The sequence below is a fragment of the Pogona vitticeps genome, chromosome 1 (assembly GCF_051106095.1).
Source record: "Pogona vitticeps strain Pit_001003342236 chromosome 1, PviZW2.1, whole genome shotgun sequence".
Lineage (NCBI taxonomy): Eukaryota > Metazoa > Chordata > Lepidosauria > Squamata > Agamidae > Pogona > Pogona vitticeps.
The window spans coordinates 159,783,757-159,800,245 of record NC_135783.1 but is presented as its reverse complement, the minus strand read 5'-3'; the positions used below and the strand labels follow the sequence as shown (position 1 = coordinate 159,800,245).

The following is a 16,489-nucleotide window of genomic DNA, read 5'->3' as shown; positions in this document are numbered from 1 at the left end:
GTACCGATTAATTTTATCTCTCTTTTTCTGGGGCATTGCACCTCCTTGCTTAATTTTTTTTACAGATATGTCGATATGTTGGGAAGGGGTCCCTGTTCCTCTGTTGTGCCAATGTCTCAGGAAGATGTGCACTGCACTCAATGGACCCAGCACCCCCATCCAGAGCTGTGTTGCTTGCTAGAAAGCAGCAACACCTACCAATGCCTTGGCATACCTGGCTACTGACATATGTTTACCTACGTATCAAGCATACTGGCTTTTCCGAAACCAAGTGACTGGGGAAGGTGGGCACCATTACTGCACACATGTCAGTCTGCTAAGGAATATAGCAATATGCCTTCAGAACAAAATAACAAAAATCTAGTGGGAAATAAACTGCAGTTACATTGCTGGTCAGGTAAATGATTTGATAATGGCCATGCATTGTGTAACCGGAAATTTCTATAACAATCTAACAGGGGTATAACTAGAGAACATTTGCCTCATGTGATGTTGAAAAAGACACTACAGTTTTTTCCCCACTACTGCTTGGACATAGTATCTATCAGTGTGTACCACATATCATATCAAATCTGAGGCAAGTAATAAAATTTGTTAGGATTACGAACACATTTATATATGTTTTAATATACACCAAAACTGATACAAACAATCCTATGGCAGTGAAATAATAATACAGAAAATCTTTCAGAAGTAACTCACCATAAATAAATCACAAGCGCCTATATCAATAGCAAGCAGAAAGGCTTTCTCAAACCGTTGATGTCTACAAAAGGAGGAGAAACAAGCGTGATCAGCTGTTGTGTATGGACTATATGAGATTTGACAAATAAATGTGCATAAATTTTGATGTGAAATTTATACACATCAAATTTGATAGTCAGTTTTGATGTGAAAAACTGGTTTCTGGCAGGGGCAGTTAGCTGAAGAAAACTTGTAGAAGGGAGCTTAACATGTTCCTTGCCTACAGTTGTCTCACACCAGATTTATTGCCCACCAAGAGTATTTCTCCCTGTTAGACTTTAAATGTTTATGTGTCGTATATGCAATTGAGAGACATAATGCAAGAACAAATGTCACATATTGTAATGGACATGGAAAAGTAATACATTTGTTGTTAACATAAGTAGTTAGTAAGCCACAGTTTGAACATTAAGCCAGTGGTGAACTTTCTGCCCTACCAACTGGTTACATTGCAGAAAGAAAAGGCACATGCATACATTAGCAGGATCACTAATTTGACTTTTTCCTTCTGATGAAAAGCCTTCTGCTTGCTTTGGTTATCCATTTTGGCAGCTTGTAGAGAGAACCTTAACCCCACTTTTGATTTTTGCCTCACGTCTGAGAATGCATGTTAAGTGCAGGAGAACTTTTTGGCCTGTGAGACTAGCTTTCTGAAGCCCCTATGACATAGGAATATCATGAGCATTTCTTTCCTGTAATTTATCTCTAGCTCTGCATTCACTAAGGCTAAAATAATAAAGCTAAATAATTGTTATGCATGTAAACTGCTTGATTTTCTCTTCACAACCTTTCAATGTAAGTGGACCAAGCCTCAGATTGAGGCAAAGTTCTCCTTGCATTGAATACATCAAAGAGGTATCTGGCATAGGAAAGTGCCAAGACAACGTCCCTCTCTACCTTTGTTTCTAATCATCTCCAACATGTATACTCTCAAAATAACTTTTCTTCATCGGATGGGCCAGGCACATTTCTAAGCAAAAACTGTCTGCAGCAGATTTTGGGATGTGTATGATAACCAAGCAAAACAGTTTACAGTGGTGCCTCGCTTAGCGATTGCCTCGTTTAACGATGTATTCGCTTAGCGATGAGGTTTTTGGAGCGATCTTGCGCTCCATTTAGTGATGTTTCCAATGGGGAAATTTCGCATAGCGATGTTCGGGACCTTGCTTCGCTTAGAGATGACAGTTTAGGTCCCCCTGTTTCACTTAGCAATGTTTTTGACAGCTATGTTTTCACTATTTTTAAAAGGTGTTAAATTATTTAAAAAGGGTTTAGAGTGTTTGAAATCGTTAGTGCACTTAATAAACCCTTTGTTAACCAAATTTGGCTTCGTTCTGACTCTTTGAATTTTTGCTGATTTTTTTCTCCCTCATTGAAATGCATTGAAAAGGTTTCAATGCATTCCAATGGGGGGACCACGTTTCGCTTAGCGATGTTTCCTATGGCGATTTTCGCTTAAGGACGGTAATCCGTTCCCATTGGAACGGATTATCTGGTTTTCAATGCATCTCTATGGGAAAACGTGTTTCACTTAGCGATGTTTTCCCATAGCGATGAATTTTTTGGAACCAATTAAAATCATTAAGCAAGGCACCACTGTATTGGTAAAAGACAAGGGGAACAGTTTTTTATACGTAGCATATTTTAAAGAACATTTTATCTTGTTTTATAAAAAAGATTTCAAAAGCATAGTGTGAGACAATAGGCCAACGAAATATCTCAAATTTAGTTTGATATATTTTGCTTGAACTGAAAAGTCATAAAAAAGTCAGAACAAACATACTGTCTTGTTGAGCAACATTAGCATTGAAATGAACTGTGCAAAACATTCTTTACTGAAGAGGGACTGCCAAAACATTTATTTGCTTGCTGTGAGCAGTCTACTGGTGAGGTTTTTTTGGGGTTTTTTTTTTTTTTTTGCAGACAAAGTATATTGAGTTCACTGTAATGTGGACTCAAGCACTGAAGCAGGTCAAGATGATATAATTCTGAAAGCAACTTATCCAAGCACCAAAACCCATGTGTGTGAATTCGCAAATGACAACTTCAAGAACTATAGTTACAGGTAAGCAACTTGTCCTTCCTTCTAGAAAGGACTGCCCCTTCCTGACTATCTATCTATCTATCTATCTATCTATCTATCTATCTATCTATCTATCTATCTATCTATCTATCTATCTATCTATCTATCTATCTATCTATCTATTTATTTATTTATTTAATTTATACCCCGCCTATCTAGTCAGTTGTGACCACTCTAGGTGGCTTACAACACACACTAAAAACTTAAACATATAACATATCACATAACATAACATAATGTGCATAATTAAAAGATAGAATAAAATTTTTCCCAAAGATGGCGAGAAACAGGGTATATTATAACAGAAAGAAAAAGAATAATTAGGTATTAGGTGGAAAGGGGGAAGGCCTGCCTGAACATCCATGTTTTCAGTTGTTTCTTAAAAATACCCAGCGAGGGAGCTGCGCGAATGTCAGGAGGTAAGTTGTTCCAGAGGCGAGAAGCCACCGCCGAGAAGGCCCGGTTTCTTGTTTTTTCCTTCCGGGCCTCCCTCGGCGTCAGGCTCCTCAGCCTCACCTCCTGACTCACCCGGGTGACACGGGTAGAACTGGGTGGGAGTAAGCGTTCCGCCAAGTATCGAGGCCCTAAACCATGGTTTAGCTAGACTAAAGGAGACCATTATAAAGCCCCTGGTAAAGAAACCCACAGAAGTCCTAATTACAGGTTAATCTCAAATACATGAACTTTGGTATGTATACATGGTAGTTGTGAAGACAGTAACCTTGTGACTCCACACACTTGTGGATGGCACTTGAACCATGGAGTGTGACCTTACTAGTTCCCCTGGATGTCATCGCAGCTTGCAGTATTATCTCCTATTGCATGCTATTGGACTGCCCGGATGGGGAAGCACTATTTGATACCACAGCCTGTGAGATATGATGTTCCGCATGGCTCTACCCTAGCCTTGGTACTACTTAACATTGGTATGATCCATTTTGAGAGGTCAGTGGAAGGTTTAGAGTGAGGTGCCACCATGATGCTTATCACACTCTATTGCTCAGCTAACTCCAAGGGAACAGTCAGGAATACTGAACACAGCTTGAACTTGGGGGAGAAACTGAAATTAAATCCTGAGAAGATGAAGTCAGGGATTGAAATTCATCTTCTTTTGAAAGGGGTTGGCTCCCCCAACATTTTAGGTTCATATTCTGAAATGATTCTGTGCTGTTCCTAGAGTCCAGGATTGTTGTGGCAGCAGCAACAAGGAGTGCCTTTACACAGTTCTGCTTATGACAAAATACATCCTTTCCTGGGCTGACTTGATGCAACAGCAGTCATTCATGCTTTAGTTGCAAAGCAAAGTGTGTTGCCCCATAATGCTTAACACACTCTCTGGGTAGTTTACAATTTAATTTTGCAGGCTACCCATTGCCCTCACCCCCAGCAAGCTGGGTACTGCTGTTACTGTCCTTGGAAGGATGGAAGGATGAATCAACCTCGAGCCTTCTACCTGGGATTGAATCCCAGGTCATGAGCAGAGTGTTGGCTGCAGTATTGCAGTTTAACCACTGCACCATGAGGCTCTTCACAACACATCTTAACTACTCCAGTATGCTTTATATATGAGTATCCTTGAAGAGGGTCGAGGATGTTCAGCTTAACCCCACAATATGCAGCAGCTAGGTTTCTACCAGTGCAGGATATCAAGATCTCTTGCTCTCAATCTGTGTATAAAGTTTTGCTTTTATTTGACACCTATTTCTACTGTTGTTTTTATAGAATTTTATGATCTTGAGTACTATTCAGCTGTAGAAATGTGAGGTATAAAAGTTAAAAATCACAGTCATAAGCTCTACAAAGAGCCTTGGAAAATCTGGATTTTTCTTTGTGTGTAGAGCCTACACATGAGCAAGAACCTTTCCTTTTCAGAAACTATGCTAAAACCACAAAAGACACAACATCTAAGGGGAGCGGTGTTAGGGAGTTTTTACAACCCTGCACGCTGTTTGGAGAGACCTTTCTGGGCTGGGGTGACTGTCAATCTAGCCAGCACTAACCAATCATTCCCTCCTGCCTCTGAATTCAAAGAGAGACCAGCCTCTTTGCTCTGTTTCTTTTTCCCTCTCCTAAGTCTGTTGAAGTCTGTTGCTGAAAGCAGTCACATTTCTCGATTTGTTGTTTATCTATATTTAAATTAAACTTTTAAAGAATTCTTCCTGCTCCTATTGTCTCAGAGTGAGTTACTGAGACTGTAAGTGCCATTTAAAGAGAAAGGGAGTGGCCTATTATGAGGGACTTGAAGCTATTCTGCTTTGTGAATCCCTGTACTTATGCTGCACAGCTAGAAGAATGTAACTAAAAATTCAAAACTGCAACAAATGGAGCTAGGGATTCCCGTCTAAATATGTTCAGAATGCTGGCTTTAGTAATGCCTGGGGTGGCTTTTAACATAAATGGGGAAAAACACAAAAGAGGTTCTTGCTTTTGTTTTCTGGTTGTTTCACTGGGTTCTGAAAGAGCACCTCTGAAATACTATACCTGGAGGCAAAGATGATGATATTTTGGGCATATTTTGGGCACATGAGAAGGCAAGATTCTCTAGAAAAGACAATAATGCTGGGAAAAGTTAAAGGCAGCAAGAAAAGAGGAAAAGCAAATACAAGATGGATTGACTTTCTAAAGGCAGCCACAGCCTAGAGTTGAGGACAAGGACATTTTGGAGTCAGAGGCAACTTGACAGCACATAACAACAACAACACTGTTATAAGGGCTCCTGTCAGCAACCAATCAGAACATTCGAGGGGGTGTGTAGGCATTTGAAAGCTATCTAAGGGCCTAGATTGGTTGGAACCCAGTGGGAGTGATTTTTTCCCTTGTTTCATTCACTGACTCCACTTGTTCTTTGTGAGCGTGCAAGCGCCAGCCGTGGCACCCTCCATCTTATGCTGCCTTTCTATCTGCTGGGCCTCCGTGCATCTCTGCCTTTCTTGCCTGCTACACTGTCTTCCTGTGGGATAGTGGGGGTGGGAGGAGAGGAAGAATAGGCAGCAGTTGGTTGCAGCCCTGAGAGGTTTTGCAAGGAAAAGAATTATGCAGGTAACAAAACCATGAGGGGAATTGCAAAGGTTTGGGCAAACGTTTTGTTGGCTTTCTTGCTGTTGAGAAACTCTTGTCTACAGGCTGCCACAGTCTGTATTACGTTGCTCTTGTTTGTGCACTACTCTGACACTGCTCAGGGGCACCAAGGGAATGAGGTTTCTTGAAATAACAGGGTGGGAATTTTTAAGCTGTGCTTTGTATCAGATGGCAGGTAGGAACTATGCAATATTTCTTTCAGTGTCACCCCACCCCAATTTGCCTTGTTTGCTCTGGTTACCAAATGACTCTTAATCTGGACAGGCAAGCCTATCCATTCCCTCTGCCTCCCATCTTCAAACTCCTGGTACTGATTTTCCACTTCCTTTGTTATTTGTATTGGATTCATTTACTTATTTATTATCTTAAAGGCGTATATTGGAGGGGACTGGTAGCAATTGTTTGTTGTACTGTTGTCTGCTTTTGGAGTAGATAAGCTGTTGTCTGCCTTGCCCCTACTTGTTTTAGAGTAGTTTCTGAGGGGTCTTCAGGGCTTTTTGGACAACTAGTGTGAGGAAAAAATGAATGGAAAATAACAAAATGGAACAAGCTGGTCCCTTTTCTGTTTAACACACAGAAGGCACAACACACAACAGAAACAAACATTTTGCTGTGTGCATCCCTAGTAATGCCTGAACATGTTTATGTTTTCCTTCAGTCTAAATTCTTAGTTTGGTTATGCTCCATAACTATTACCTGTTTAAAACCACAGAACTGCCCCCCCATTTCCAGTGAGAAGTGTTCTTCAGAAACCAAGATAGCTTTGGGGGGGGGGGAGAGACGGATGGTTGAGGAACCCATGATCCATTTTGACCCAGCCACAATGTTTTACCAGACACCTTTTGCCTTTAGGAACTATATCATACACAAAACAAAACAAATGAAAACAAAACAAAGAAACCCAAAGAAAACCACAAGATCACACATATCAAATCTAAATGTAAAAATAAAACAATTAATAGTTCAGAGACTGTGCACAAAATTGCATTTGCTTAGTTCTATTTACCCGATGGAGGGAAATTGTAGTGATTCTGAAAAATAACTTTAGTCACTAGCTACAACCAACATGCTGTCTTAGACATGCTCATTGACCATGTAAGTATATTCCTGGTGCTGAGCTGATAAAACGAGTGCTGGTACAATTCCCTTCCCCACATCTTCAATAAGAATACACAATGTTAGAAAATCATCTGTAGCAGGAGGGCTGTGCCACAATTCTAATTTATAAACCTCTCCTTACAAATGAAGAAGTCTCAGAACTTCATCATGAAGTCCAGTGAAGGATGATGTGCGATATGCAAATAAGAATTTAAAATTGTTCCAAAGGAAGACAATAGGGGTAATGAATATTGGAAACAATTTGCATGTAATCAAATCCAAATGAAATGAAGTTTTAATTTGTTCAAATTCTGAAATGCATATGCAAATTTTGTAAGTATTTGGAATATCGTTGGAGCATTTATTTAACATCAAGCAATTGTATTTAAGCATATGAACGGATGATAAAAAAAAAGGTTAAATCAACTACAGCTACCAAACATTTCAGAGCTTGTATAAGCATTTTTAATTCAGTTATTTCATTTAATATTTCAATTTAATAATTTACTTTTTTCATTCATTTTCTAGGCATCTTGCCCATTTCCCAAGACCTATTATTAATTATTCATAGGAAATCATTTCCTCACAAATTCTCCTAATAGCATTTTTTGTTAAAGAAATAACAAGTGTGATTTTACAAAAGAGAAACAAAGCTTCTTTATCTGTACAGTGTAATATTTTAAAAACTGTTTTTAAAAATGCAAAAGATAATGAAAAGTGAGAATAGTTTCAATTTGTAAAAACTAATATACTATAATGCAGTACCATCTCCACATAAAAGATTGCTTCCAATAATATTTTTTTAAAAAAATACTTTTTAAAAAAGGATAGCATTTTAGAAGGGAGAGTTAACAGCATCTATATTATGTATAGGGACAGAGCTCCATTTTCAAAAGTCAGTATTTTGTAATTATTTATATTATGCCTCTCTGTATGACAACAAAAATAATCTCTAAGTAGATGTATTTTATAGACTAGTCAATAACTAGAATTCTGTTGAGAGAATCTAGAGAAGAACTGCTGGATAGCTCAATGGTTTGGATATCTGACTGCAGAGCTAGAGGTTGGGAGTTCAATTCTCCACTGTAGCTCCTTTATTTGGGGTTGGACTTGGCGATCTACAGGGTCCTTCTGTAGTTCCGTTATTATTATTAATTCAACTCATTTTGTGGGTTTCAATATGTTCCATATTGCTTTGGTGTGCAACTTCTGTATTCAACATAGGAGTGTTCTCAGCTGACGGGAAAAGGTGTGCACTCCAGTTTTAACTAGCTTCAGATATTTATAAGCTGCTTATTCTTTTTGCCTTAAATAAAACAGTCTGGTTTAAGTATGTGTGGTGGAATCCTGTGGTATCTCACGGACTTTATCCAGCTAATTGGATATAGAATTGTACTCTCAGTATCTAATTCATCCCATCTTGTGTACTGACAACTTTGACATTCATGCTTAAGTCGCCGGGTTCTGCTCTGCTCATGCAGAGTACGTGGACCCAGACCATGTGCGACTTGCAGCTGTCTAATTCACTGGCTGGATTGTGCCATAGGAGGCATGAGGAGATGGGGAAATCTTTGTGTATAATGCAGTGTATTAACAACTTAATGTGAAGCTCTTTTTAAAAAAAAAAAATACTGTAATGTGTTTAAGTCAGTAATTTATTTCAATAAAAGAGAAGCAGCAAATATTGAAAGGTTTGCTAATTATCCCCCAGGCCCTCCATGGTCTTTGGCCAGAAAATGGGACATAGGGGTGAGTTTACTTTTTATAAATGGGAGAATTAATAAATGGGAGAATTAATAAACTGCCTATCTCCCTGCTTGCTCTAACCCATCCACAGCTAAAATGGCTAGAGGTAGAAGCTTTTTCCTTTAATTAAAAAAATGGTATGAACCTGCAAGAGCTTTGTGCATAGGAAGGCTTCTGTAGAGCCCCCTTCTCCTGGTTATAGTCCTATTACGCAGTAAAACTGGTTTTTCTAGATCTACAGAGACTACTTATTATGATACCCAAATGCCGTTTCTTTGGCTTGATCAGATCAGGGAACACAAAATGGCTACTTAGTTCTTTTGGCAGAAGTCGTTGCGTAATGATGCAAGAGTGGCTTGCCATGTGGATATGGGAGCTTTCTACATGGGAACATGCCTTTTCTTTTAAAAATGTAGCATACTGTGCACCCACACAATAAGTGGTGTACTAGGGGGAAATTATCTGTCAACATGACAGGTTGTCATACATGAGTAGATTACTATGCAGACATACAGTATTTACCACAGAGAACCATTTTAAAGCAACTTTCAGTTTAATGCGCTTTAGCTGTAACTCACATATAACCAAAGAGCTTCCGTTTACTTTTATGTCATTGGAAAGGATGAGTGTGTGTTTCCTTTTCACAGGGAGTTCATGCAACCTTGTTCTTTTAATTTCTCCAAAGTTCTGAGGCTCTCAAAGAGACTGAATAGGTACACAGCATAATAATATTAATTGTATTAGTCCAACAGTAACACTGTAGCTATTTTCACATGTATCCCACACAATATTATTAGAATCTTTCTCCCTTTGAATTTTCCATGCTCCTTATCATACCCCTTTTTTCTTTAAGAGAAAATGTTTTGTTGCCATAGCAATATCTTATATAGGGACATTGCTAACATTGTTTCCCTTCAGATTTATAAAGGCTACAAACATCCTTGCTGTATACAATTCGTCCTACCTCCTGGTTTCCCCAATCTCTCTTACTGTTTAGCAACTCCTCAACAGCCTACCTTTATCTTTAAATACAGACACACTCCAGCATACTCTTCCAAAGTACTCTGGGCTGAAAACAGATGTTAATTAAAAATGCTGATAAGAGCTGATGACACCTGTTGTTTCACACTTATTTTGCTCAACCCTGCCTGTTAAATCCCAGCTTTTATTACATTAATTCTCTTCAGCTTTTCTTCTGTTTCGGTTTTAGCCCTCTCACTCTGGTGATCATGTAAACTTAACAGTATGTCTTGAAAGCCACATTTTATTGAGCAAACATATCAGCATGTCTGCACACCAAAAAACAGCAGTATAGCGTAGTTCAGGATGAATTGTGGCTTCTACTTTAAATCCCCACAGTGAAGATGTGATATCTCAGCAGTTTTTTAAAATGCAGGAGATGAAAATATTTGGTAGAAGACATTAGGAGTTATTTATATTGGGTTGTGGCTTCAGCTTACCCTTGGGACAGTGTTAATTGCTTCGGGTTCCAAAGTCCGGAGTTTGGAAAAATTAATTTTTACAGACTATGGCTAAAATCCTGTTGCTTAATGTAGTAAGGCACACTAGAGTAGGCCCACTGTATCAGTGAGGAAAGGGTGAGTCACCTCCTCTGTAGTTTTAATTAATTCAGTTCAGAGGGCAATTTAATATACTAAAACAACAGGATTTTGGTCAATGTGTTTGAGCATGTGCAAACTGATTGTCTCTCAGCAATAAAAATGAACACCATTCAGCTTTCACATTTCTAGCATTATATGGCACAGCTGATGAGTAACCTACAAATAACTCTGAAAGTCAAGGGGACCAACCAGATAGTGTTTGTATATATGTTTTACTCTTCGTATTAATATATGAAGATATCAAGTCAGACTGTATGACTCAGTAATGTCTACAGTGATTGACAGTCGGTCTTTGGGTACTCAAACAGAAGGCTTTGCAGTCTTCGCAAAGGCTTTCACGGCCAGGATCTAATGGCTGTTGTGGGTTTTTCGGGCTCTTTGGCCATGTTCTGAAGGTTGTTCTTCCTAATGTTCCTTCGCCAGAGACTGGCGAAACGTGAGGAAGAACAACCTTCAGAACATGGCCAAAGAGCCCCCAAAACCCACAACAGCAGCTTTGCAGTCTTACTTGAACATGCTGTAGACAAAACCTAGGCTCTCCAACACATAATGTAGTATGTTTTCCAGTAGGCTGAACTGTAATAAACTGCTAGGAAAACAGCTACAGGTGAAATTTGCAACTGTAACTCTTTAGCTAAGAATGCTATTCAACACAGCTGCTTTTCTTTCACAAACGCAAACATTTCTACTAGTATTGCTTCTCAGAATTTTAAATAGGGAATTAAATAATTTTGTTTGTTTTTCTTTTCCTGATAGTTCGTCCACTTTTGCTTACATTGTGATCTGCACAAGAGACTTAAATCAAAGCACATGAGTGAAATTAAAACTTGCAGTGGAAGTTTTAAGTTTTGAAAAAAAAAATAATTAGCTGTGTTACAGAGTGAAAGATGATCTAACATTTTACTGGGTAAAACATTTAACCTTTTTAAACTGGAAAATTAAAAACTACTTATGTGACAACAGTCCATTCTTTTGTAAAGCAGGTGAATAACTATAGCTGAGGCAATCTTTTCATGTGCCATGTGGATCACAGAAACTGAAATTCACATTCACAAGCATTAACATGAATACCTTTTGATCAGCTTTACAAGGCAAACTTTAACCTGAAATATATTCAGCAGAGGATACTTGTTGAGAGTTTTCAGAGAACTGTGGTTAAAATCTTTTCCCCCAAAAGTAATTTTCTGTGTTTTCCAACACCTGAGACAACTCAATTAACTTTAAGGTTTGAGGGCATAATTTAAGAACCTGAATTATTATTATGTGGGTTGTAAAAATACCTGGAAAAGACATTAATATTTAGGACAACTTTCACACAGCTGTATTTTTCATGGGGTGCTTACAGCTGCCGTGTGTTCAGTGTGAAAAAAAGTTTATCAGATGGGTTACCTAATGCATCAGGAAGGCTAACTGAAGAAGAGGCTGTCTTTATAATGGTTTCAATTTGGGGAGATCTTGGTCAGAGCATGGGATAGTTACCAAGCTATTCCTCACACCTTATCCAAAGTAGTGCCCAATGAGTTCTCAGCTAAGGAACTGAAAAAGGTCATGGGCTGTTGTGTAAGAAGGAATGGAACTATCTCTTGTTAGTGACCAAAGCATTTCCAACCTCACTTTCAGAACTTCCTGTTCCGTATGTGTGTGATTTGCTTTATTTCTACTCCTTTCTCTGAAAGCTAAAGGTGGCCCTGTTCTCCAATACTGAGAGAACATAACTATCCTAAATTTTAGAAAGATAAAAGATGACAAACTGGTGAATAATGGAAGAAGATATTCTCTATCTGAGTGAAGCCTTTGAATTTTCCTGCCCCCCCCGGCAAAATTCAGTAAATTTCATATAAGCAGAGAAAGTCAGAGTTTGTATTTTAGTCTGAACCACTAACTTTCTATCTTTGTTAGGTTGTTTTGCATTATTATGATTTTACAAATCCATAGATTCTGAAGGTATATTTATGCTGCTTGGAGTTACGTACAAGAAGGAAAACCAAGATATGAAAGGTGGTAAATATATTCAGTTCTATATGCCTTTCAAAATTATAAGTGAAAATTATACATTTCATAAATTGAACAACGACATTTGAGAAACATTTCTATCTATTTTAGATATATTTGCTTTTGTTGCTTGCTTTCTTAGGTAAACAGCAAAATAATTATAAAGCAAATATCTAAATAGGCAAAGGAGAAAAATAAAATAAAAGCAATGTTAATTGATCTGGTTAAAAATCCCACAGGGACACAGATTACTAATTTGCATTTGTACCATTCAATTAAGCAGAGATTCCTGTCTCATCAGTCCCCTAGCAGTTCTGATTTTTAGTCCAAACAAAAAGCAAACTCATGGAACTAGTCACTTTCCTCTAAAACTGAAACGGAGACAGAGTTTAAAGAGGAGCTGATGACAGAAGAAGTAAGAACAGTACCTTATATACATGTATTCGAAAGAGGGAATGCCTAACAAAGAAAAATGACAACGAAAGCTTATTTTTACCATGGTGGTCCTTCAGGAAAACATGTTAAATACATTAAAAGTGTAAAGCTATTGATATATGTAACTAATTTAAAGTTAATCAAAGTCAAAGCTGTCAGTCACCTGAGCAGATGGTGGAAAAATCTTCTTGCATATCGGCTGATCTGGTCCCTGTATTCCAACACTGTTGTCTGAGAGAGAGGCCTCGTCGGTGCATAGAAGGTTCCAAGGCTTGCCTCAAGCTGAGCTGTGGAGTTCAAACATGGCAGCTGTGACACAAGTAGATCAGCCTCACTTCAAGAAATTGCTCATGTTTTCAGGCAGTCTGGCTTTTCAAGCATAGACAAAATGTGAACTTATTGTCTGTAAGATGAAATAAGAACTTGACAGCTGAGGGGGAAAAAACAGGCCTATGTATAAGAAGAATAGTTGAGGCAGTGCCTATGATGATTTAGAGCAACAGAAGAAAAGCTGCCAAAAGTGTGAGAAAAAAACTGATTATTTTAAGAATAACTCCTTGACACAAAAACATTTCAACTAAGTTCTCTGTGTGCGTGTGTGTACTTTCTGTCAGGATGAGGCAATACACTTGACTTCTGACAGGTTTTCCATTGTGCCATAGGTCAACAGGTGAAGAGCTTTTCCTCTGATGGTCTCTGGAGGAATGGAAATTGTCTCTGTATATATTTCACCTCCTTTACAAGGAAGACTAACAAGGAGTTGTTCAGTTCGACATTCAGAATTATTTAGGTGAGTGTACAAATATTTAAAAAAAGAACAAATGGGTATCGTATTAAAATGGTAAATAAAATCAATACTAAAAACACCTTTAGAAGCGACAGAGCACAAACCCTCCCCCCCACGCTTTTTCTAAGTGACCAGCAATCTGAGAGGGGTTTTTTGCTCTATTGCTTTTTAAATTGTTTTTACTACAGTGGTGTCTCGACTTACGTACATCTCCACTTATGACCATTTCAAGTTACGACCAGCTCCAGCTGCAAAATTTTGCTTCGACTTGCAGCCAGAACTTAAAGTAACAACTAAAGAAAGGCAGGGGGAAAAGGCAGGAAATTCAAACCATTGGTGGCAAAGAGGCTGCTTCTGTGTAGATCTTTTGCCCCAACGGTTAGGGAAAGGGAAGCAGCAGTGAGGGAAGGTGGGGGCGTCCCTCGGCGCTCCTCACCGCCTTCCGTGGGGCCAATGCTGCCACTGCTGCTGAGTCCTGGGCCTCGGCCTCAGTGCAGGGGCGGAGGGCCCCCCGATCCTGGCTCCTGGAGGAAGGGTCCTCCTGTGCCATTGCCTCATCCTTCCTGGCGGGGCCGCACTCAGCCCTTAGCCCCACAGGGGCGGCTCCCCTTCTCCGCTGGTGGGCGGCTCCTGAGCAGCAGGTGGCTCACCTGCCGGTGATGCCCAATGCTGCTTCCCACTCTGGCACCAGCGGCTGCTCGCCGGAGCAGCCGCATCGGGCCTCGGCGCTCCTTGCCACCCTCCGCAGGGCTGATGGTGCCACCACTGCTGGGTTCCTAAGCAGCAGGTGGCTCGCCTGCCAGTGGTGCCCAACGCCACCTCCCACTCCTGCACCGGCTCTGGCACTCCTCGCCCCCTCCGCGGGGCCGACGCCATTGCTTCTGGGTCCCTGAGCAGCAGGTGGCTTGCCCACCGGTGGTGCCTGATGCTGCCTCCCACTCTGGCGGTTGCTCGCTGGGGTGGCCGCCTTAGGCCTCGGCGCTCGCTGCCTCCAGGAGCTGGGATCAGGGGGCCCTCTGCCCTAGCGCTGAGGAGGGTGGCAAGCTCCAAGGCCCAACGTTCCTTCTAATTTTCCACAGTGCTCTGCAGGAGCTTTGCCCCTTCCATGTGAGGTTCCAGGTGCAACCTGATGCAAATGAGTGGCACTCACTTAGCTGTGTGTGCCTCATGCAGTGCTGAAAGCCCACACAGCTTAGTAGTAACATTGACTGTAACCATCATGCCTGGCCTAAAGGTCTTTGCCAAGTTGCTTTGGGTCCTTTTAAGGAGAAAGTTGAAGTAAAAATATTTTAAATAATTAACCATTAAAATAAAATAATTAATAAAATGAACTTAGAAGCTTCTGTATCCTGTCTTGAGGTAAATAGAGTGGTCCTCTCGGACCAGATAGGTGGGGTATAAATAAATAAATAAATAAATAAATAGATAGATAGATAGATAGATAGATAGATAGATAGATAGATAGATAGATAGATAGATAGATAGATAGGCCCTTGCAGTTCTGGAGTCTAGCACTGCTCTGAGGTAATGATCCCTCTAATGTGGTTTCAAATTTGACTTTTCTAGATTTACACAAAGAATGGGATCCATCAGCAGACATAACGAGAAGCAGACTTTTTTTGTGCTCTAACCCTGGAACTGGTGAGAGTCAACCAGTTGTTTATGCATGGAAAAGAGGGGTTACTTACCTGTAACTCCGATTCTTCGAGTGGTCATCTGTGAATTTACACTAATGGGTTTAATCTGTGCCTGCGCAGAGATCTCCAGAATATTCTAGAGCTTTATGCTACATTCGTCAGGGACCACCGCCACCGCCTTAGCCCACAACGTCCACCCGGCCTAGCAATCACTTCGGTCCCTAAGAACAGCCTGCCATTGCATCAAATGATACAGGAGTGATGGACAGAGGGGGAGACGGGCGGGAAGTGTGGATTTACAGATGACCACTTGAAGAACCAGAGTTACAGGTAAGTAACCTCTCTTTCTTCTTTGTGTTCTCTGTGAATGCACACTAATGGGTGACTAATAAGCTTACCTTATAGGTGGAGGGACATCACGGAAGGATTGAAGAAAGCACAGCTCCCCCGAACCATGCATCCCTTTTGGCTCTTAAGTCCAGTCTGTAATGGGTGGCAAATGTGGATGGTGTTGCCCATGTGGCAGCTTTGCAAATGTCCGGGAGTGGAACTCCACGAAGGAATGCTGCCGAAGTAGTTGTTGCAGTACCTGCTGGTATTAAGGAATGAGCCTAAATACCAACAGGTAGGGGCTGTTTAGTAAATTGATATGCCAATTTTATAGTCAAAACGATCCAGCGGGAAATCGTTTGGGAAGGAACATGAGAGCCCCTATGAGGGAAATGTGGTGAAATAAACAGTCTCTTTCATTTGCGGAAAGAAGTCCTTGAGGTATAAAAGGCAAGAGCCCTTCTGGTGTCCAATGTGTGTAGTGATCTTTCCAAATCAGTTGTAAGTGATGGGAAAAGGGTAGGTAGATTTATAGGTTGGGACAGGTGGAAATGGAACACAACCTTTGGTAAGAAGGAAATATCCGGAAAAAGGGTGACTTTGTCGGGATGAAATTGGAGAAATGGAGGGTCAATTCTCAGTGCTGTGAGCTCAGAGGCCCTGCGGGCAGAGGTAATGGCGATGAGGAAGAGCGTCTTGAGGGGGGGGTACTCTGAAGTGGTGGCAAGTGGTTCAAATGGAGGATGAGAAAGCCAATGGAGAACAAGGGATAGAGACAATTGTGGAGAAGGTGGAGGCACCAAGAGGCACATATTGGAAACACCCCGCAAGAAGCGTTTTAGTATAGGATGTCGAAAACTCATGGCAGCTTCCGAATCCTGAGGTGCATATGCTATAATGGCTGATAAATAGACCTTGAGAGTTGAAATGGATAATT

General features: G+C 40.3%; 1 protein-coding gene across 5 annotated transcripts in view; it reads right to left on the bottom strand.

Moving 5' to 3' along the window:
- Window positions 1-16,489, bottom strand: part of WDPCP (WD repeat containing planar cell polarity effector) — a 280,521-nt gene that overhangs the window by 102,470 nt on the left and 161,562 nt on the right. For all 5 annotated transcript variants that reach the window (XR_012088494.2, XM_073003877.2, XM_073003880.2 and 2 more), the window contains 2 exons: window positions 12,962-13,085; window positions 703-766 (listed from right to left, as the gene is read on the bottom strand). Coding sequence is in view for 4 of the 5 variants with exons in the window: in XM_073003877.2 (XP_072859978.2) it covers window positions 703-766; window positions 12,962-13,085 (188 nt within the window). In the remaining variant the exon portion in view is untranslated. The remainder of the gene's footprint in view (window positions 1-702; window positions 767-12,961; window positions 13,086-16,489) is intronic.